The sequence below is a fragment of the Clinocottus analis genome, unplaced genomic scaffold (genome assembly GCF_023055335.1).
Source record: "Clinocottus analis isolate CAN_PGR_092001 unplaced genomic scaffold, fCliAna1.0.p SCAF_32, whole genome shotgun sequence".
In the NCBI taxonomy this organism is placed as follows: Eukaryota; Metazoa; Chordata; class Actinopteri; order Perciformes; family Cottidae; genus Clinocottus; species Clinocottus analis.
The window spans coordinates 392844-414272 of record NW_027176065.1 but is presented as its reverse complement, the minus strand read 5'-3'; the positions used below and the strand labels follow the sequence as shown (position 1 = coordinate 414272).

The 21429-nt window shown below is 43.0% G+C and overlaps 3 protein-coding genes across 3 annotated transcripts; 2 read left to right on the top strand and 1 right to left on the bottom strand.

The window, feature by feature from the left end:
* Window positions 1-37: 37 nt before the first annotated feature.
* Window positions 38-5872, bottom strand: atp6ap1la (ATPase H+ transporting accessory protein 1 like a). The gene is made up of 8 exons (XM_068595921.1): window positions 5692-5872; window positions 2819-2841; window positions 2639-2721; window positions 2340-2417; window positions 1703-1857; window positions 1342-1392; window positions 734-971; window positions 38-514 (listed from the first exon to the last, which is right to left on the bottom strand). The coding sequence occupies exons 1-8, from the start codon at window positions 5793-5795 to the stop codon at window positions 242-244; spliced, it is 1005 nt and encodes a 334-aa protein (XP_068452022.1). The 5' UTR covers window positions 5796-5872; the 3' UTR covers window positions 38-241.
* A 1417-nt stretch (window positions 5873-7289) lies between these two features.
* rps23 (ribosomal protein S23) lies at window positions 7290-9465 on the top strand. The gene is made up of 4 exons (XM_068595865.1): window positions 7290-7420; window positions 8543-8702; window positions 8976-9096; window positions 9277-9465. Exons 1-4 carry the CDS (start codon window positions 7417-7419, stop codon window positions 9421-9423), a joined length of 432 nt encoding a protein of 143 aa, XP_068451966.1. The 5' UTR covers window positions 7290-7416; the 3' UTR covers window positions 9424-9465.
* A 440-nt stretch (window positions 9466-9905) lies between these two features.
* On the top strand, window positions 9906-18904 carry asb14a (ankyrin repeat and SOCS box containing 14a). Its single transcript, XM_068595859.1, has 13 exons — window positions 9906-10127; window positions 10523-10666; window positions 11430-11476; window positions 11939-12073; window positions 12166-12348; window positions 12929-13174; window positions 14241-14412; window positions 14792-14897; window positions 15133-15312; window positions 15863-15991; window positions 16549-16677; window positions 17284-17437; window positions 17529-18904. The coding sequence occupies exons 2-13, from the start codon at window positions 10539-10541 to the stop codon at window positions 17738-17740; spliced, it is 1821 nt and encodes a 606-aa protein (XP_068451960.1). The 5' UTR covers window positions 9906-10127; window positions 10523-10538; the 3' UTR covers window positions 17741-18904.
* Window positions 18905-21429: the final 2525 nt, after the last annotated feature.

The window sequence follows — 21429 nt, the reverse complement described above, 5'->3', positions numbered from 1 at the left end:
AGTGTGCCGCGACACAAATACAAATTTAAATAAAGAAGAATATAAACATGCATTTTTATTCATATTTTATTATTTTGTTACAAAGACAAATGCATGAATTCACTAATAGGAAATAATAATTAAAAAAAACACAAAAAATATGTATTAAAAAAATCGAATCCTGAGTTTAAAGTGTCAGCTGTCAGCGTCAAATCAGATGTGTCTCTTTTTGAAGTGCAACAGTCTCTAGTTATCCCCTTGGCTACTCTACAGTATATTTTTTCTCGTCCTCGTCCTCGTCGTTTTCCAGACAGCAGTGTTCCAGCTGTTCGGGGCTTTGGGGGAAGTAGACGTCGGCCTTGTGTTCGTCGTCGTGCTCGATGTGTTTCAGGTGGACGACCATGTGCAGAGCGTAGGCCAGGACCAGCAGCAGGATGAGGGACGTGACGAGGCCCATCAGGATGGCCGGCGTCATGAAGGTGGCGCAGACGCTCGCTGGAGAGAATTTACCCGCGGTGACGTTGAACGCCTGGATCTGACGAGTGGGACATTTTGAAGAGAATTAAGAGGATAAAATTCATAATGTGACGGTTCAGAGGTCAATTTTAGCATCAGAATATAGTGAAATAAATCCTCTCTGGATTCAGGATGCAAGAGCAGAGTTCAAATCCAAACAAACATTCAATGCAGATATTTTCTGTGTCCACAGAAACTCTGCAAATAACTATTTTCATGCATGGAACGGACCCGGTACCTGGAAGTTGGTGAAGGTGACGCTCCAGCGGCGGGCGTGCTCGCTGCTGGGCAGCAGCAGGGCGCTGTAGCGCTGCAGGCTGCTGACATGGAGGCAGTGGTAGGAGGAGGAGGCCGGCGCGTACACGTCGCTGGCGTTGAACACGGCCTCCTCGGACGTGTTGTAGAGCAGAGACACGCTGTCCACCGAGAACCACCACTGGCCCGAAGACTCGTAGAAGGTGTTGGAGAGCTGCAGCCTGACAACAGGAGGCGCGACGGGAGTCAGTTCATATGCTACCGTCAACGTTTCAACCTATAACTACAGGGCTGTTTTTTTTTGTATGTGAACATTAAGAAGAAGTTGGATCAACATGATACATTTGATCACATATTTGTCCTTGAAAGAGGAAAGTAGCGCCGTAGTACCACTTACTGATAGCATTTTGTAGTTTAACTTTATTGAAGAAATTGTACTTTTTTGATGCTTGTTGTCCTGAGTTTGTACTCAGGATTGAATTCACTTACAGTAAGTGGACAAAAGCGTCAGCTAAATGAAATGTAATGTCATGAACATTGTATAAAGGTATGTTTTTTGTGCGTTATTGTCAGACAGATCGTAGGACTGACCTGATGGAGAGGTCTCTCAAATCCTCCACATCTCCAAACTTCATAATCAGCCTGGTGAAGACAGACAGACACACACAAACAGACACACAGACACATAGACAGACAGACACACAAACAGACAGACACACCGACACACAAACACACACACAGAAGTGACAAAACAATTGAGGTTGAAACGACATCAGTACCTACTGAAAAAACCTCTGTTGGTTTTGTCATATCTACTAAACTGACCTATGACCCCATTGTATGAAAATGAGACATATCAGGGTGTTTAACATCAGGTAAATCATTTGTGTTTTCCGATGCTTTCGAAGGTGTTGTGTCGGTCAGACAGACGGGTAGACAGACGGGTACGTACGTGGCCTTGTCCTGGCGGCAGACAGACTGGCTGGTGTCGACAGGTTTCTGAGGAGAAAAGGCTCTCTCCGTCAGGTCCAGCTGCTTCTGCTTCTCGTAGCGGAGAGACAGCTTCCTGGCCTGCAGGAGGACGCACGGCTCCCCATCGGACAACACCTGGAGGACGAGGAGGAGAGTATTACTAGATAACACCTGGAGGACGAGGAGGAGAGTATTACTAGATAACACCTGGAGGACGAGGAGGAGAGTATTACTAGATAACACCTGGAGGACAAAGAGAGTATTACTAGATAACACCTGGAGGACAAAGAGAGTATTACTAGATAACACCTGGAGGACGAGGAGGAGAGTATTACTAGATAACACTTGGAGGACGGGGAGAGTATTACTAGATAACATATAAGTGGTACTTTGCATGTATTATGTATAGACTATATCCACTATTTATATCTTCATATATTGGTTTAATATCTCTGCATCCAGGTTATTTTTTTTATCAAAGTTTAACACAAAGATTGAGAGTCTTGGTAAAACACATCAGGTGGGATCAATAATTGATTATTAATTGTGAGATAAGCAGTGGATCACTTATATCAATATTTTCTCTTCAGTGTTTACAGTAACTGGTTAGTCGCCACCTTGAGGGGAGGAAAGGGAACTGCAACTCCGGGCGTCTGAAGCAACTTCCTCCGTGAGACATCTGGAGACTGAAGAGTCTGGAAGGAAAGAGAAAGGACTCGTTTATCTTCATATTAATGTAAAAACTCTTCAGTAACATGAGGTTTCCATTCTCATATGTTCACTTCTTTCCTTTTATGCTTCCTTTTCTTTCACTGCCCTTCAGGAATGAAAATCTTTTCAGCAGTGAAACTAAACTCTCTATACTCTTACTCGTACTTTTACTTGTGTACAGTTTTGAATGCACTGTTTAGTTTACCTGCAGTTGTCTGAGCGGTTGGTCTGCAGACATTAAACGCTCCTCCGTCCACATCCCTCCATCACGCTGTGCCTCCTCCTCGTCTGAAGAGACAATAACAAGAGGAATTCTCTCGTTTTTATGAATTAAATCACCTACAATACACACGTCAGACAGACAGATGTAGATAACTGTACTCACCATTGTCGGCAGAGACAGCAGCACTGTGGACAGAAACGTCAGAAGAATTAATAATTTCACATTTTTCACTTTCACACTTTCCTGTTTTAATTGATTTGATTATCTCTTCATTGATCTGCATTCCTTTATGTTCATATTCAGGTCACATATTTAATTAATGATCACGTCTAGCATCTGATCACGTCTGTCCGTATTGATGGCGTGTTTTAGATATTGTTGAAATATGAATATATAAATATCTTCATATCTTTTTATTTCTCACTTTCTGCATGACTTCTACTTAAGATTTGTTTTCATTCATTATTTTTCTTACATTGTGTTTATTGCCATTTTTATCAGCTGTAGAAAATACGATAGCTATTAGCCATTTTTCTTTCAAGATATTAAGCACATAATTAAGATCTAAATCTGATAAATTATAATTTTGACAAAAAAAAGAAGAATAGTGCCTCATGAAAGCCAAATAAAAGATTTGAGAACTATTGATGGTTGCTATTATATATAGCAACCATCAATTATATATATATATATATATATATATATATATATATATATATATATACATATATATATATATATATAAATATATATATATATATATATATATATATATATATATATATATATACTTATTTAATATAATATCATGACAATATGTTTACTCACCCTGAATAATTAATGAAGTTTAGTTAGAAAGAGTGTCGAGAGAGAGAGAGAGAGAGAGAGAGAGAGAGAGAGAGAGAGAGAGAGAGAGAGAGAGAGAGAGAGAGAGAGAGAGAGAGAGGATGGTCCAGAGATGAACCTGTGACAGTTTCGACTACCCAGAATGCATTGTGTCAGTCGAGTGACCCAGCGGTCGACCTGGTGGATTAGTGTTTAAAATACCAGACAGAGTGATCAGCCTGTTCAGAGGTGACCGTCTCTGACCCGCGATGACAGAAGAACACTAAACGTAGAGATTTAATATTAGAATCAGTTCAACACTAAAATGTATTGGTGATATTTAAAAATGAAATATGAATATGTTCATAATAATAATAATAATTTGATGATATTGGGTAAATAACCCCAGTGCACTTTTAAATCATCTCATATGTTCAGTTATGGCGGCCTCTCCACCTCCCTACGCTCATATTGTATTTTATTACCAATGAAACAGAAGAAATATTATTTATTTTTTCATTACAAATTAAATAAATAAAAGTAAAAAGACATTACTTTTTCAATCGTTGATAAATATATATAATTTTCGCTTTGATAATCGTGTAGGGGCAATCTGTTATTGAGACGGCCATGTTGAGAGCTGTGTGGAGTCAATCCCTCACTCTCTTTTTTCATAGACACGAATTTAGCACCTTTTGATGGAAAAGGAACGCCATGTGGTTGGCATTATGTTTTACTAAAAAAACATACTTATTACAGCGAATAAACTGTTCAAAATGGAATATAATGTTTAACAAACGACAGACATACAACACCAAGCAGGAAATAAAAAGTAATGTTTTTGAGACGCTTCATTTCTACCCTCATATTTAAGTCCATGCATGTTTTTCTGTCTGCATTTGGTCTCAATAGTCTGTGTAAAGAGTCTGCGCACGCTGCGCCTCCATGCAGATGTAGAATAAACCATCAACTCATATGAATGTATTGTAAATGTGCTTTGTTTAGAACAAGAGACAAATCCTCCCAAATCACTCACAGCCAACACAACAAAAAGGTTTAGCTCCTCTCGTTGAGTCAGAGCATGGATTGTGTGATTGCACTGATTACATAATCATACACACACACACACACACACACACACACACACACACACACACACACAGACAGACACACACACAAAAGACGTGGTGGCTCTAAGCCAAAAAGAGATTTTGCAGCTTCTCCCTCCTCCTTTCACAATCAGCTTCCCCCCCTCGTGATGAACGACAAACTGTGAACAGCTGCCTCTCTACACGTCCAGCAGACACAGACAGACATTTTTTTTCCATCCCATCTGTGTTTTGTTCCCCTTTAAAATGACGCCGCTGATATCGAATGATTCTGCAGAAACCCTGGATGGTGCATCGACAGATTCTTTTTTTTTTGTGCCAACGTTTGTACAATTCTGACTTTTCTGCTGCAGACGTGTTTAGGCTCTGGCAAAAAAAAAAAAAAAGGCTGTGGCATGATGAGAAGGTAGAATAGGAACCCAGAACACACAGACACCGGCATGAGAGTCAGACATGCTGCCACATAACATGCATGGGGTCTGTATGCATTTGATTTGGTTCCAATATTCTCTCTTTTAGCTCCAGTTTAGTGACAAGCCGACAGGAATCTCATCAACTCAGAGACACACAGGTTGATGGGTTTTTATTCCTCATCTTTTAAGCCATATTCACAGTTTTGTTCAGCGTCATCCGATGAGCTCACTGTTCTCAGAGCCAAACAGCAGCAGGCATGACAAAGTTAGAGATTAGCCGGTGAACATAGTGGAGCATTTAGCCCGTTCAGGATGCTTCTACATATGCAGGGAAATAGATTCAAATGTGTTTATTTCCAAAAGATAAAAAGCGAGGGAGCGTTTGTGTTCATCAGGTTCACAAAGAGGATGATCATGTTGCAGGGTGAACAGATATCAGTTTTGCCATAAGATGATAGACAATATGTCCAAATGTTGGGTTTCCAGATCTGCCTCTCTGTTCCCAAAAATGACCAAATGCTAATTTAAAGAAATAACCACGAGCCATTCAGAAATAGGTCCCAGTCAGTAATCTTTTAGCCGACCTGTCAAGTGTCAAAGATTAGAGCGTCACGAGAGCTCAGAACCCACAAGCCTCGGGGTAAAACATAATCCCTGCCTCTTGTTTTTTGCGCGTGGCGTCGCTTACCTGTCGGCAACTTGCCGGTCGAGGCAGGCGGACGACTTGAGATGGAGGAGAAGGAGCGAGGGGAAGAGGAGGAGGATGCAGCAGTGTTTCCATGGTGAAGCCATCGCTGCGGTGACCAGAGAGGGATGCCAGCACACACGCGCACACACACACACTCACACACACTCTCTCCCCTCTGTGTCTCTCCCCACCCTGTAATCTACTTTAATCAGCCCACCGTCTTTAACCCCCCACCCCTCCTCTTCCTCCCAATCCCCCCATGACAAACGGATGGATCAGCCAATCAGGGCAGAGCACGGGCAGAAGAGGAGTGGAGAGCCCCGCCCCCCTCCCCCTGCACTGGTTTCACACAATTTTCTCATTTTCACTTCAGCTCAGACAAAACACGATTCATGTCAGAGGGATTAGAGGTCAGCACAATGACGCGTGCACAGACAGGACAGACTACTGAGGATACACTTGAGAAGTGACATTGCCTTGAATCTACTTTTTTTTTTTTACATACATCATTAATTTCATAAATTATTTGATTATTCTAAAAGATTATAGGACACTGCACAAGCAAAGAACATGTCATTGTTACTCATTTAGTTGGTGGATAATTGAGAGGGGTGGAATGTAATTAATCATATTTACTCAAGCGCTGTATTTAAGTACTTCCATTTTATGCTATTTTATACTTCTACTCCACTACATCTCAGAGTAAATATTGTACTTTTTACTCCACCACATCTATATGACAGTAAACTCTACCTGTGAATTAACTGAAGTGATAAACACATAATAACATAACGTATTTCTGAAATTCAGCTTAATGAGCAGGTTACGTTTACTTTTTACATGAGTACATTTGGATGCTTACGTTCGTGCTTACAGTTAAGGAAAAATACTTGTATTTGAAAAAGAGTATTTCTAGATTGAGGTATTGCTACTTTAACTTCAGTAAAAGATCTGAATACTTCTTCCATTACTGACTGAAAGTCTACATCCATGCTTTGTGTGAGGATGGACATTTAGAAACACATAGTTTCATACAGTTGCATAGTTTTACATGGTAAGAGAACACTTATAACAATTATATTGTATTAAAAAAACATGTTTTTAATGCCAGCATTTTAACAACAGATCTACAGTGAATAACCCATGCACAAATCTATCCAATGTAAAATAACCTAAAAACCTTATAATAAAGCAAAACTAATCATTCACATACAATACGACACTAAATTCACAGATTGCAGGTGAAAAAAGTCTCAAATATTGGTAAAAAGATGAAACGTGGACAAATCGATAACATATCACATTCATAGAAATCATATAGTATATCAGCGTGAGTATTCAAATGATTTGTTCTGTTTTTAAAATTTAAAAAAAACAGCATATAAAAGCCTTGGACGCATGAAAGACAGAGAGAGAGAGAGAGAGAGAGAGAGAGAGAGAGAGAGAGAGAGAGAGAGAGAGAGAGAGAGAGAGAGAGAGAGAGAGAGAGAGAGAGAGAGAGAGAGAGAGAGAGAGAGAGAGAGAGAGAGAGAGAGAGAGAGAGAGAGAGAGAGAGAGAGAGAGAGAGAGAGAGAGAGAGAGAGAGACCTTACCTTCACTTCCATCGCTGAGTGATCATTTCAGTCAGGCATCTTCTGCGGCGCTCCCGGCCGGGGTCCTCGGAGTAGACATTGCCGCGGTGCATCTTGGGTCCTTCCTTTCCAACCCAGGCTCGCTTCTGCAATCATGGGTACGGCTTTACCTTCACCCTAAACATTCAATTATTCTGTTCGCCGCGGGGATTTTTCACGTTTCAGTCGCGGATGAATGTCTTACAAACTGTTTTCGATGCGTTTGTGATGAAAAAAAACTCATAAAATGACTAAAGAACGGACAGTTTTTACAGTTGTTTCCCCGCAACGTGGAGCGGCCATGACACATCTACGCTGCGTGTTAGCATGGTTAGCATACCGTAGCACACGTCCGTTTCACTCCGTAATGTAACAATTATAGTAGTTAGCTGAACAGTTGAATAACACAACGTTGTATGACATCGTGTATCAAGCCTCGGGCTCAGTGTTTGTGTCCGTGAGCCTCGTCCTCGAGACGTAAAGCTTCGTTAGCTCGTCTCAGTCCGCTTACTTCTCACAAAAGCGCAGGTTTTTACGGATAAAATGCTGAAATTAAACACGCAGACGGCATTTACGTGAGCGTTAATGTTCACGTTTGGTCTATTAGTGAAGAGTCAAACGCTTTAAACAGCAGTGGATGTAAAGCTAACCGTAGAAAGTTCCTCCGTAAGGGTGCTACATTTTATATTCTTTATATTCAACTTTATTGAAAGGTGTATGACTCCTATTGTGTTGTAGTTGACTTAATGTTGTTTGCTTTTAGACTGTAGTATTGGACACAGCGAGAGACCAGGGTCTTGAGGGAAAGAGTTGTTTTTTATTAATGCTCACCTGCCTAAAATGTTTGTAAGCATTCAGGTGTGAACATAAAGTTACCTGGACCTTTTAGAAGCTACCTAATGGCATCAAGGCCTCACAGTTTTAATCAAGTTATAGTACATTGGCGGTTGATTGATGTTGTATCAGCTAATGTTACAAAGTCAGAAACAAGGAAGCGTCTTAATGGATATTTTAAAACTAAAATGTTGACCTGCAGAGAAGGGAAAGCATATTTGTTTCTCTTGCATAATTGTCACAAGATAGATTATTTGTTCTGACGAAGTGGTGTGCCATTTGGAGATGTTTAACCATTTCAAATGTATGTGAAGAATGCTTTGTTGAATCCAACATCGATCAGAGGAATTTCCCCCCGAGGCCGCGTCGGCGCTAACGTTCATTTCTTGCTGGTCTTTGTTCCCCAGGAAAGTGTCGTGGTCTGCGCACAGCCAGGAAGCTCCGTAACCATCGCCGTGAGCAGAAATGGCACGACAAACAGTACAAGAAGGCCCACCTGGGCACCGCCCTGAAGGCCAACCCCTTCGGAGGAGCTTCCCACGCCAAAGGCATCGTTCTGGAGAAAGTGTGAGTACCAAGAGAGTCGCTGACCTGAACACAGATGATGGAGTGATGGCTAAACGCTCGACCCCTCAGTGGTCCAGTCAAGACCAGAGAGCTTGATTCAAACCGTCACATTAGATGTTTACAAGTCACTTGACCTCTGGGATGCTGACAGTTTCCCTACATCACACATGAATCTTTACTCAAAGCTCCTGATGTTCCTTTTTAAGGTAATTTTAACTGTTTTTATATTAAGTTTGTTAAAGTGTTTTTTCTTTTTTTCTTCTCTGTTTGCAGTGGTGTTGAGGCTAAGCAGCCTAACTCTGCCATCAGGAAGTGTGTGCGAGTTCAGCTCATCAAGAACGGCAAGAAAATCACCGCCTTCGTCCCCAATGACGGTTGCCTCAACTTCATCGAGGTAAATCAGCGCGTGTCCATCCTAGAATAACCGCCAAACAAGCAGCCGTGATATGCAGAAATTTAAGTGTCTACTTATTTTACTTCAGGTTCAGCTAATTTAATCTGTTCAGGTTTTTGCAAACCAGCATGTTATTCTACTGAGCACTCTTTGTCCTCTCTTCCTCTTCCTCCCCCGCAGGAGAACGACGAGGTTCTGGTGGCCGGATTCGGACGTAAAGGTCACGCCGTTGGAGATATTCCCGGTGTTCGTTTTAAGGTGGTGAAGGTGGCCAACGTGTCCCTGCTGGCTCTGTACAAAGGCAAGAAGGAGAGACCAAGGTCATAAACAGTTGAGGCGGAAAATAAAATAAACACATTTTCAATTACAGTCTGGTTGTTTCGTGTTGTCATTTCAGTATTGTTCACTCTGTTACTTTCTCAGACTTCAAAAAGCATTAAATCTATTCTATGTGATGAGCTCTATGAGCTCTGAAACCGTTCTACAATCTTGTTTTATGTTTAGCCTTTATTATCTTTTCCTTGGTTAAAACGATTACTATATTTTTACGATGATTTTCCAAGCCGAATTGCCAAACGTCTCTTCGTCTACCTCTGATAAATCCACCTCGGACTCCAGCAAAATAGAAAATATTTTCTCTCATGTGAAAACTAGACTATCGGTCACAGAGCAGTCGGTCCTGCAGCGTCTGGCTCGCTACCTGCTGATCAGTTCACTGCATAAACGTCTCTGGGGGTAAATATAGTAACAGGTATCAGATCCCCTCTCGACGTCACATGAAACCTCCAGTTTCTCTGCAGAATTGCGACACTTTAATGACTGTTTCAAGACCAACACATCGACCGTGAGTCCAAATCACAGATGTATTTACAGCCGGTTCTCCAGTGTTAAAACACTGGAACATGGATTCATGGACAGAAGTCGAGCAGATATGAAGCTCTGGTTTCAGTCTCCTCCTCTTCCTCTCCAGCGACAACAGATCCTCTTTTAATCCGGACCTCCAGTCGAGTAGAAGGATCCAAAACCACAAGGTAAAGAAACAGACGTCAGCACAGAAACCTCCAGAACAGGATGAAGACTGAAGAGACCTCAACATGAATCACAACATGATTAAACATATTAGTGATTCTTAGAGATGTTAGCAGCAATAAAGCATGTTAAAATAACTCCTAAATGAAAAGTAACATCAGCTGTGAGCTGCTTAAATAGCATAGTATGATTATTAACAGCTGAAATAACCTAAGTGGACCTTTAAGGGTTCTTACAGGAGCATCTTTAGGCCGCAGTGCTTCACTTGTCATCAGTCTGAGGAGCTTTTCAGGCGTAAAAGGCTTTTAAAGCAGCAGATTCACGCCGACGATCACTTCCTGTTTCAGTGTTCAGGTCCAATTAAAACGAGTTCAGTGCCGTGAGTCTTTTTGAACAGGGCCGTCGTCTTCGTCATGGAGTCTGTGCGACTTGGGATGACGGAGGAGGATGAGGAGGGCGACGACGAAGACGCAGAGACTCAGTACATGATTGAACAAAGTCTTCTCGAAAGCAACAAACTGAAGGAAACTCAGAGACCAAGGTCACGAATACTTATCTCAAGGTCACAAATACTTGTCTCAAGGTCATAAATACTTGTTTCTGTTGGTTCCCACATGATGGAAACGTTCCTTTACTGTCTTGTTGTATTTGCGATTTTTTACTCTGAAACATATTTCGTGTAAAATTTGTTTCTTTCACAAACCATAAGAACTATAATTTTAAGTTTAGTGAATTTATTTTTGCCCAAATGCCGACAGAAGTCGTACTAAGATCGTCAGATAGATTATATCAATAAATAATATTTAAATAATTAAAAAGGAGTCTGAATATAAATATAAAGCTTTATATGTTTCCCTTCAACCACAAACTAGCTGCTAAGAAAATCCTTTTTTATTGGTTTTCAAACAAAAAGTCCTATTTTCTATTTTTAGTTTTTCTCCATTTGGAGGTTTAAATACAGTTTAATCTGTTAAAAAATTTAGGTGAAGCAAAAACGATCTATTATAAACTCCATTTCGTTATTTAATCAACAGTAATACTCACTTGCAACGAGCCCAGTGCATTCTGGGTGTTTCGGGATTACCACAGTCCCACGTAGCAGCAATTTAAGCAGCGTTTGTCTTCCTGCTGCACAGACACTCGTTTCATAACAAGAACAACTTTCCATCAGTGGAACACGTCTTCAATCTGTCAGAACAAGTTGCTCTGAATCCCTCAGAGACGCTTTGAGACTCTTTGTGTCCAGTTTCACTGCATTTAAGTTTGACTTTGTGTTTGATTTTCACGTCTTCTTCGCCCCTCAGCGCCCAGCGTGCAGACTGCAGCCCGGCGGTCGCCGCTATAAGACGAGGTGAGGACAGGAAGGTGTGGAGGTGAACGCCTCGTTGTGATTTACTAGAGAAGTCAAACAATCAGGTGTCTCTAAGAGATCCGTAGGACTTGTGTCACCGTACATTTGATGGATTTTTAGTTTAAAATGTTGACTTTTGTAGTGTCTGATGGCGTCTCTTTAACTGTAAATTTGTGACTAAATCTTAAACAAAAAGCTGAAAATTTACTTTTTTACACTTTTTTAATGTTTCAAGATGGTTCCCTATATTTTGGCATTCACTTGACGGACATTTTCTTTCTATTAATAATAAAGAACTATAAAAAACATCTAAAATAATAAGGAACTGCATGTGATTTCAGTAGAACTTTATACTTCACTCAATGTCTGAGAGGTTTATTCCTAAAGGGAATGAACATTTCACCTCCTAATGTTCTAAAAAGGGATATTATTGTATGACATCACCTGCTGCTGAGCCTCCAGGTGACGAGGAGCTCTTGAAGGAGCTCGTCGTGCGCCAGAGAGACGAGTTTTCCCAGACGGACGAACGCGGCTGGACTCCTCTGCATGAAGCGGCGGCTCAGAGCAACCAAAGCGTCCTGGAGCTCACGCTCAGAGGTTCGACTCCCGCTCCACAGCGACCGGGTTCCAGGAGGGGGACCAGCGAGTTCCTCCGGGTCAAACCGTTTGTCTCGTCCTTCGGGTTTCAGGCTCGGACGCCGTGGAGAGTCGAACTCTTCGTGGTCAGACTCCTCTCCTCCTGGCGGTAGAAGGAGGTCTGCTGGAAAACGCCGCCTTGCTCCTTCAACATGGAGCCCAGGTGGACAGTCAGGACCAGGACTGGGAGCAGGATCGGGACCAGGACCAGGACCAGGACACTCCGCTGCTCGTAGGTAGGCTGACCGACGTGTCCTGTTTCCTTCAGTGTGGACTAGAGTCTGAAAACTGTTTGATTTAAGTCCTGAGCAGGTTAAGGAACATTGATCATTTAATCAGAGGTAAGGAGAGAGGAGGTTAGGAGGTGAGGAGAGAGGAGGTGAGGAGGTGAAGAGATAGGAGACAGGAGACAGGAAAGAGCTGAGGAGGTGAGAAGGTGAGGAGGTAAGAGGAGAGAAGTGAGGAGGTGAGAGGAGAGGATGTGAGAGGAGAAAGGTGAAGAGGTCAAGAGAGAGGGACAGGAGAGAGGAGAGAGTTGATGTGATGAGAGGAGAGAGGTGAAAGGAGAGGAGGTGAGGAGGTAAAGAGGTGATGAGGTGAGAGGAGAGAGGAGTCAGGTGAAAGGAGATGAGATGAGAGGAGAGGAGGTGAGGAGGTGAATGATAGCTGCTCCCTCTGCTCGCTCTTATAGACATTATTCTAACATCTCACCTTTAAAGCTCTTCACATCAGAATCCACCTTGAAGGCCGAATCTTGATGTTTCTTTACTAAATGAGACGTTTAAATTGTTTCTGCTCCTCGTCCGTTGTTTGCAGCGACGCGCTCCGGCCGCGCCGACCTGATGCGGCTGCTGCTGCTGCACGGCTGCAGGGTGAACCGGGCCGGCTGCCACGGCCGGCGGCCGCTCCACGAGGCCTCTCGGCTGGGCGAGGCGGCGCTGGTGACGCTGCTGCTGGAGGCCGGAGGCCAGCCGGACCCACGGAGCCACTACGGCCTCACGCCGCTGGCATGTGCCGCTCAGGCCGGACACCTGGAGGTGGTGGAGACGCTGCTGAGGAGAGGTGAGGAGGAGACGAGGGGAGGAGGAGAGGAGGTGAGGAGAGAAGAGAGAGGTGAGGAGGAGAAGAAGAGAGGAGGAGGAGAGGAGGAGGAGAGGAGGGGATGAGGGGAGGAAAAGAGGAAGGAGGAGAGAAGAGAGAGGTGAGGAGGAGAAGAGGAGGTGAGGAGGAAGGAGAGAAGAGAGAGGAGGGAGGAGAGAAGAGAGAGGTGAGGGGAGGAGGAGAGGAGGTGAGGAGAGGAGAGAGAGGTGAGGAGGGTAGGTGGAGAGGATGTGAGGAGTGAGGAGAGAAGAGAGAGAAGGGGAGGAGGAGAGGAGGTGAGGAGCAGAAGAGGGGAGGAGGAGAGGAGGGGAGGAGAGAAGAGAGGTGAGGAGGAGAGGAGGGAGGAGAGAAGAGAGATGTGAGGAGGGGAGGAGGAGAGGAGAGGAGGTGAGGAGAGAGAGGTAAGGAGGAGAGGAGGGTGAGGAGAAGAGGGGAGGAGGAGAGGAGGTGAGGAGAGAAGAGAGAGGTGAGGAGGAGAGGAGGGGAGGAGAAGAGGGGAGGAGGTGAGGAGGGAGGAGAGAAGAGAGACGTGAGGAGGGGAGGACGACAGGAGGAGGAGAGGAGAGAGAGGTGAGGAGGAGAGGAGGGTAGGTGGAGAGGTGAGAGGAGGTAAGGAGAGAAGAGAGAGTTGAGAAGTAGAGGAGCTGAGGAGAGAGGAGAGATGTGAGGTGAGGAGGAGAGAATAGAGAAGTGAGGAGGTGAAGATGAGAGAGGAGGGAGAAGAAGAGGTGAGGTTGTGAAGAGGTGAGAACAGAGGAGAAGAGGAAAGGAGGTGAAAAGAGGAAAGAGGAGAGAGAAGGTATAAAGGAGACGAGGAGAGGGGCTGAGGAGAGAGGAGGTGAGGAGGTGAAGAGAGAAGTGAGGAGGTGAAGAGAGAAGTGAAAAGGTGAAGAAGAGAGAGGTGGGGAGGTGACGAGGAGAGAAGAATACTGCTCCGTTTAACAATACTTTGTGTACTTTGTGCTGAGATACATAAAGTGAGTATTTTCAAGCCTCTTTTTCAAAACCCTCGTCGTCGGTCCTGCAGGAGCGGACGTCCTGTCCCAGGCGCAGGACGAGGCCCCCATCTTGTACGAGGCGTCCGCGGCCGGCGACCCGGAGGTCATCCGTGTGCTGCTGGAACACGGCGCCGACGCCAACGTGGCCAAACAGACGAGACACATGCCGATCCACCGCGTGGCCCACCGAGGACACCTGCAGTAGACGCCGCTCAATATTCATCCATTATTAGCCAATTATTAGCCAAAATCACGCATGTAATGAACGCTCCATTTGTTGCGCTTTGTCTCGCAAAGTAGTGAGGAACTACGTCATCACATGGAGGTGTGTGTGTGTGTGTTTGCATTGCTATTAAAGTGGGGACCAGTCTCAATGTTAATTTACTCGGTCCTCACCTTAAGGGTCATACAGGAATGTGTGTGTTTATTTGCGCCGCTATCAAAGTGAGGACCAGTCCCAATGTTAATTTACCCAGTCCTCACTTTCGGGGTCATACAGAAATGTGTGTGTGTTTGTGTGTGTTTGTGTGTGTATGTGTGTGTGTGTGTGTGTGTGTGTGTGTGTGTGTGTGTGTGTCAGAGCCCTAAAGCTGCTGATTCCAGTCACTTCTAAAGCAGAAGTCAATGACAGCGGGATCAGTCCTCTCCACTCTGCTGCTGCTGGAGGACATCCACTCTGCATCAAGGTGTGTGTGTGTGTGTGTGTGTGTGTGTGTGTGTGTGTGTGTGTGTGTGTGTGTGTGGAAAGTGATTAACTACAATACTTGAGTACAGTTTTTAGGTACTCACATTCAGTGCATCAGTAACTATAATACAACAATATGATATACATTATTTTGAAATATTACATTTTTTCACTTTAAAGTACCATTATGTAGGATTTAGTGTCATCGCGCCACTAAACCTGCCTCCTCCCATCAGGCCTTGCTGGAGGCGGGCTACGACCCAAACTACATGCTCCATCCCTGGGCTCAGCGCAGCTATGACGACGAGAGGAGGTCGGCGCTCTTCTTCGCGGTCCTGAATAACGACGTGCCGTCAGCCAAACTGCTGCTGGAGGCCGGGGCCATGGCCAACCAGGACCCAATCAAATGTCTGCAGGTGTGTGTACGCGCGCGCGCGTGTGTGTGTAATTGTAATATATAAAGAAGTTGTTCACACTTTTGGGAAACACAAAAATTCACTTTCTTTCTGAGAGTGAGATGAGAAGATCTGATGTCTGTGTGTGAAATGCAGTCAGGGTGTGGTTAGCTTAGCTTAGCATAAAGAGTGAAAGCAGGGGGAAACTGTTAGCATAGCTATGTCAACAGTTTAAAAAAAAAAATTAAACCTGCAAAACCCCCTTGAAGTTCACAAACTATATTTTGTGTGTTTGAGGTTTTACGGGGAGTTTACTTGCTGGAACTATTTTTTTCGGTGCAGTCGGTGCAGTGATCTACAGATCTGAAGAAGTTTCTTACCTTAAATCTCGTGTTGACCAGTTGACGGATTAAATGAGACGAGGCCCGAGCACCTGTAACAAAAACTAGACCTGTGTTCATGTTTACTCGACCGACGCTGCACAGACACACCCGGCGGATGGATACGCTGCTGTTGCTTGTCAACGGATGGTAATGTTGCTCGTTTCTGATTCAGTGACTTTGTCTTTAAGATTTCGCTGCGTTTGGGCAACTACGAGTTGACCAACCTGTTGCTGAGGTTCGGAGCCAACGTGAACTATTACTGCAGAATAAACACAACGCACTTCCCGTCGGCGCTGCAGTACGCTCTCAAAGACGAGGTGAGCTACTGCTCTTAGGTACGGAAGCCCATTCCCGCCACAAAAAAGTCAAAATATGAGATAAAAATGACTTTTTATCACATAATTTCAACTTTTTATCTCATAATTATTGCTTTTTAGGTAATAATTATGACTTTTTATCACATAATTTCAACTTTTTATCTCATAATTATTGCTTTTTAGGTAATAATTATGACTTTTTATCACATAATTTCAAATTTTTATCAACTTTTCATCTCCTAATTTTGAATTTTTAATCTCATAATTACTTTTTTTTAATCTCATAACTATGACTTTTTATCTCAAAATTTCAACTTTTTATCTTATAATTTTTTTTATCTCCTTATGACTTTTTATCTCATAATTTTGACTTTTTTATCTCATAATTATTACTTTTTGTGTGTGCGGAAATGGGCTTCCATACATATGGCTATTATTGTAATTAAAAAACATTTATTTGACTAGAATTAGTTCACAACCTTCACTGATGTTCCTACAATTACAGTTCTCACGTTTCAGTTGCCGTTTGTGTGCGTGTGTGTGTGTGTGTGTGTTAGGTGGTCCTCAGGATGCTGTGTAACTACGGTTACGATGTGGAGCGCTGCTTCGACTGTCCCTACGGCAACGGCTCCCACATCCCTGAAGACTACGAGGGATGGAGCAACTCGGTGATCAAAGACACCATGGTAACGAACACAAGGTCATCCCAGAGGTCAGAGGTCAAGCTCAGAGGTCACTGAACTGAAACTAAAAAAATCACAGTTTTGCTGAGATGTTGTGGGATATTTAGATTGTGAGGATTCATAAAAACGATTTAAGTTGTATTCTGTACTCACTCAGCGTTTTTAATATCGTAGAAAACTCTTTCTTGGACCGTTGAAAAGACGAGGAAAGTGAAGCACTATATACAAAACATCGTTTTTAGGTGAACTGTTCCTTTTCGACTTGCCAGTGTCACTAAGAAGGAAAGTCAAATTTATCGAGATTCATCCTCTGGAGACAATGAATTACAACAAAGTGGTTAAAAAAACTAAAATCTGCACTTACACCTACACACACACACATTCCTGTATAACCACTGAAGTGAGGACCGGATAAATTAACATTAACAACAGTCCTCATTTTGATAGCTGTGCGCACACACACACACACACACACACACACACACACACACACACACACACACACCTCCATCTGACGATGTAGTTTCTCTCTACTTTGCGGGATAAAGCGTCATGTCACATTAACTAATAATGAATAAATATGAAGTATTCTACTTTATCTATTTCCAGTTCTGCGAGGTGATCACCGTCTACTGGCTGAAGGAGCTCTCGGGTCAGGTGGTGCGCGTCCTGCTGGACTACCTGGATCACGTGACCCTGTGCTGCAAGCTGAAGGCGGCTGTGATGGAGCAGCAGCAGTGGCCCGACATCTGCCGGCTGCAAGGTCCAATTGAATCAAACTTTATTATCTATTAACGCACAACGGCGACACACCCGGTGGTCTCTGTTAACGTCTCTTCCTCTTCCTCCTCCAGAGAACGCTCGCTGTCTGCAGCATCTCTGCCGTCTGCGCATCCGTCGTTGTCTCGGTCGCCTCCGTCTGCGGTCGCCCGTCTTCATGAGCTTCCTGCCGCTGCCGCGCCGGCTGAAGGACTACGTCCGGTACCGCGAGCACGACCTGTACAGCCGGCGGAGCGGCGCCAAGGAGGCGGGACTAGAAACAAGAGACGATGGTTACACATATTGACATGTAATGTCATCTAAAAAAAATCACACTCAATTACATTTTGCTGTCTAAGCCGATGTGTTTCCCTTCCCTGAAAGACAGCGTGTGATCTCAGTGTCTGCGATTGTGTGAATTGTGTATTCTGATTAAAACATTGAAGCAGTTGAAAGTAGAGATTAGGAGTATTTCATCCACTGTGAACCAAGTGTTAGAAATCTTATTTCCGTACAAGGATAGAAAACAACACAAGATGTGTTTCAGAATTTAGTCAGATTTAATTTCCTGGTTAACACAAATGTGTATTAACTGTTATGTTTATTCGCCACAAATGGAAACGCATGATTATGTATTAAACTGCTGCTTGTTGTCTTCGTTGCTGATAAAATATGCTCATCCCAATCTGATCTGATTAGAGTTAATGTTTAATATCAGGAGATCTCGACTAGCAGCTGGAAGTTCCTCTAGTGCCTCCATCAGGACAAAAGCACCACTTTTTATGCAAGTAATATCCAGTTAGTAAAAAAAACAGTATTGCACTTTATTATTATATTTAATGAACCATACTTAAATATGTCTCAGCCTCCTGGACACTACTGGTTTATTTTAAATACTGAAGCTGATGAGCATCTCTCTGGTTTGTTTACGGTCACTTCCTGTTATCACAACACATTGAAAGCATTTACAAACAAAACAAACGGGCTGAATTAAGTCGTGGATTTTATTTCTGACCGAAGCAGGAACACTTAACTTTGAAGAGAAAAAAAAAGCCATAAAGTCTGAATACACGATTAAATAACTGAGGGTGAATATCTTGTGTGTGATCGTGACTCTCCTGCTGTGAGTCTTCACAAAACAGCAGATGTGGACTCCTCCCAGCAGGAGGTCAGAGGTCACAGAGGACCGGGTTCAGCTCGTCCTCCTGCTGTGTTATAATATTTAAACATGACTTCTACTGGAGTTTTGGACGAGTGGGTCCGACATATTTGTCCCGACATGAGTCCTAAAATAATTTTTTTTAAAGACCTCTGAAGTTGCAATGTTTTACACTTTGTCGACAAGTTTTCTTGCATGCATGCGACTGCTGACGATTGTTAGCATTCTTTGATTAGCATCACTTAAATAGCATACAGTGAGCTTTCACCCTGTTTGCATGAACGTGAGTCATCAGTCATGCCAATAAATCCTCTTAAATCCAAAACACAGATTGTCATTGTTGAGTTCACTAGTTTCTTTTGCTCTTAAGTGGCCAAAATAAATTAAAAAAAATACAGTTATTGACAGTTTAAGGCCTTAATTTAGTGACTGGGTCTTCTCCGTTGACTTGCGACTGCTGCTAATGTTCTGTTTTAGATAGGAGAACTGGCAGTGTCTCATCATGTGACCTGCAGGCTTCTTCTTTTTCAGGATTCGGGGCAGAGCTGGACGAGTCCGTCTGGGTTGAAAGAAATGACAACAAAGAGACCAAAAGCTTCTGGAAAGATTTAATCTTACGTACTTTTCACTGTCCTAACAAACGATGTCAGATGCAGAAAATGCTGCTAAAATAACTCTGATCAATCATTGAGGCTAATATCCATGATGAGGCATCATGATCCGGAGAGAGGACGCGTGGACGCCGTCTCTGCTTCGGCCGTCTCTCTGACGACCGTAACGAGAATGTTTTTTTTTCTAGTTTTTTTTTCGACGCTGTGGTGGAAGCCGGCCCGAAAAAAAACGGGGAGGACGTTTAATGGTGCATGCAGTTCTTTACCGACTCCTTTAGAAATGTGAAGTGAAACGAACTGGAGACGAAAGATGGCGCCTACCTGCTCTAACACACACACACACACACACACACACACACACACACACACACACATTCAATAGAGCTTCTGACACGAGCAACAACTCCGCAGCAGGTAGAAGTGTTGGGCTCTGACTCGAGTCAGCTCAAATAATACTGCGTAATTCGCCTGACATCGCACACAGTGTTTCAGAATTTCTTTACATTTTATACATTTGGGAGAGGAAAGGGGAAGGGGGAGGGGCATGTATATGACAAAACATTTTACCCACACACACACACACACACACACATGGGTAAAGCTACAATAAAAAAATAAATTATCACCCCGATAAACCCCCCCAAAAAATAAAATATTCATATTTGCTCTCTGGTATTCCAGCTCCCGCCAGGTTGACTTCCCGTTGCCGTCCAGCAGGGGGCGGCGCTGCGTCACAGCCGGCCTTCTGGAACCAGCAGGGGAAAATAGACAAGCGTGATTGGCCGAGACACTCATCTTCATGGGGGGGGGGGGGGGGGGGACCAATCAGACGATACGAGCGGCGGCATCTTTAAATGAAGGACCGAGAACTGTGCTTTCTTTTTTTGTCCTTTGAGGCGCGACAATAATTAAACAATAACGTTAAAAAACAAACGAAAAAGTTCTCCAAATTAATGTCTCGTAGGCAAATTATGAAGAAAAAAATAAAAATAAAAACGTATTTTTCCACCTGGAACACAGTTCATTAATTTGATTATTTTGTATGATTTTTTTTGCGCAGTTTGTCATATTGTGATTTTATCACATATATATATATATATGTATATAATATATGTAAGAAAAATATTCCTCTTATTAAATATTCTTGTTATACAACAATACCACACAGCCCATAGCTAAAGACTAAGGCTGGTATTAATCTATATATTATTGTCAACAAATCCCATGAAAAGACCAAAACCAACAACACGTTCTGACTTCCTGTCTCTCAGCCTCAAATCAATTTACTTCCTACTACGTCTACAGTAGGAATTCATTTAAAAAATAGATCACACACACACACACATAAACACACACACACACACAGGTAACGAAACAACCCCACCACAAGGACCGGTGAGTAGCTGTTTCTGGAGCTCGTGCGGCACACAATCCATCATGTATATTATTATTTTCGCAAGCACTTAAAAGACTTCTCGCTCATGTTAAAGAGATGCAATGTTCACTCTTGAGATTTGGGGAGAAAACAAACAGCAACAGGAAGTGGTGAATAGAAGCCGTTTCTAGAGCTTTTAACTTCAAAAGTCTTCAAAAAAAAAAAAAAGGAAATCCGAACAATCCCACACGGTAACTCCATCTTCTGAGATTATAAGCTCCAGAAAAATAGTCTGGAAGAAACGTCGCACGGACACATTTTGTTTTCTCGACGGCTGTGTTTCCAAAGTCAAGACTGAATCTTCAAGGTCACGCCGTCCCCGAACAAGAGTCTGAAGATTCCCCCATCGCATCAAAAGGAAAATGACACTAAAATAATATGATACAGAAAAATAACTTCCAACCTCACGTTTAAACCAGCCGGTCACTGTTTGGGACTATTTTCAGCTGTGGATTAATCCACATGTGGCGCTTCAGGGAGTGTTAGTGGTGTGTGTGTGCGACTGAGTCAAAAATAAACTACAGTGTGTGTGTGTTACTAATTAAGGAATATGTCACCCAGGGCAACACGCTGATGTGTTTTTAATAGTTTTAGACAACAATGGAGCTCTATGGCACAGAGGACGGAGATGTATCAGGCTCTGGATACACAGATAATACTTCATAGTATTGGCTTAAGTTGCTTTTTTTTTAAATGGGATTTGTTAGATATAAGAAAAATATCAGCAGACCAGATTTGGGGGAAGTGACACTTTGATGCTTCACACAGGAACGCAGAGGACGATTTTTAAA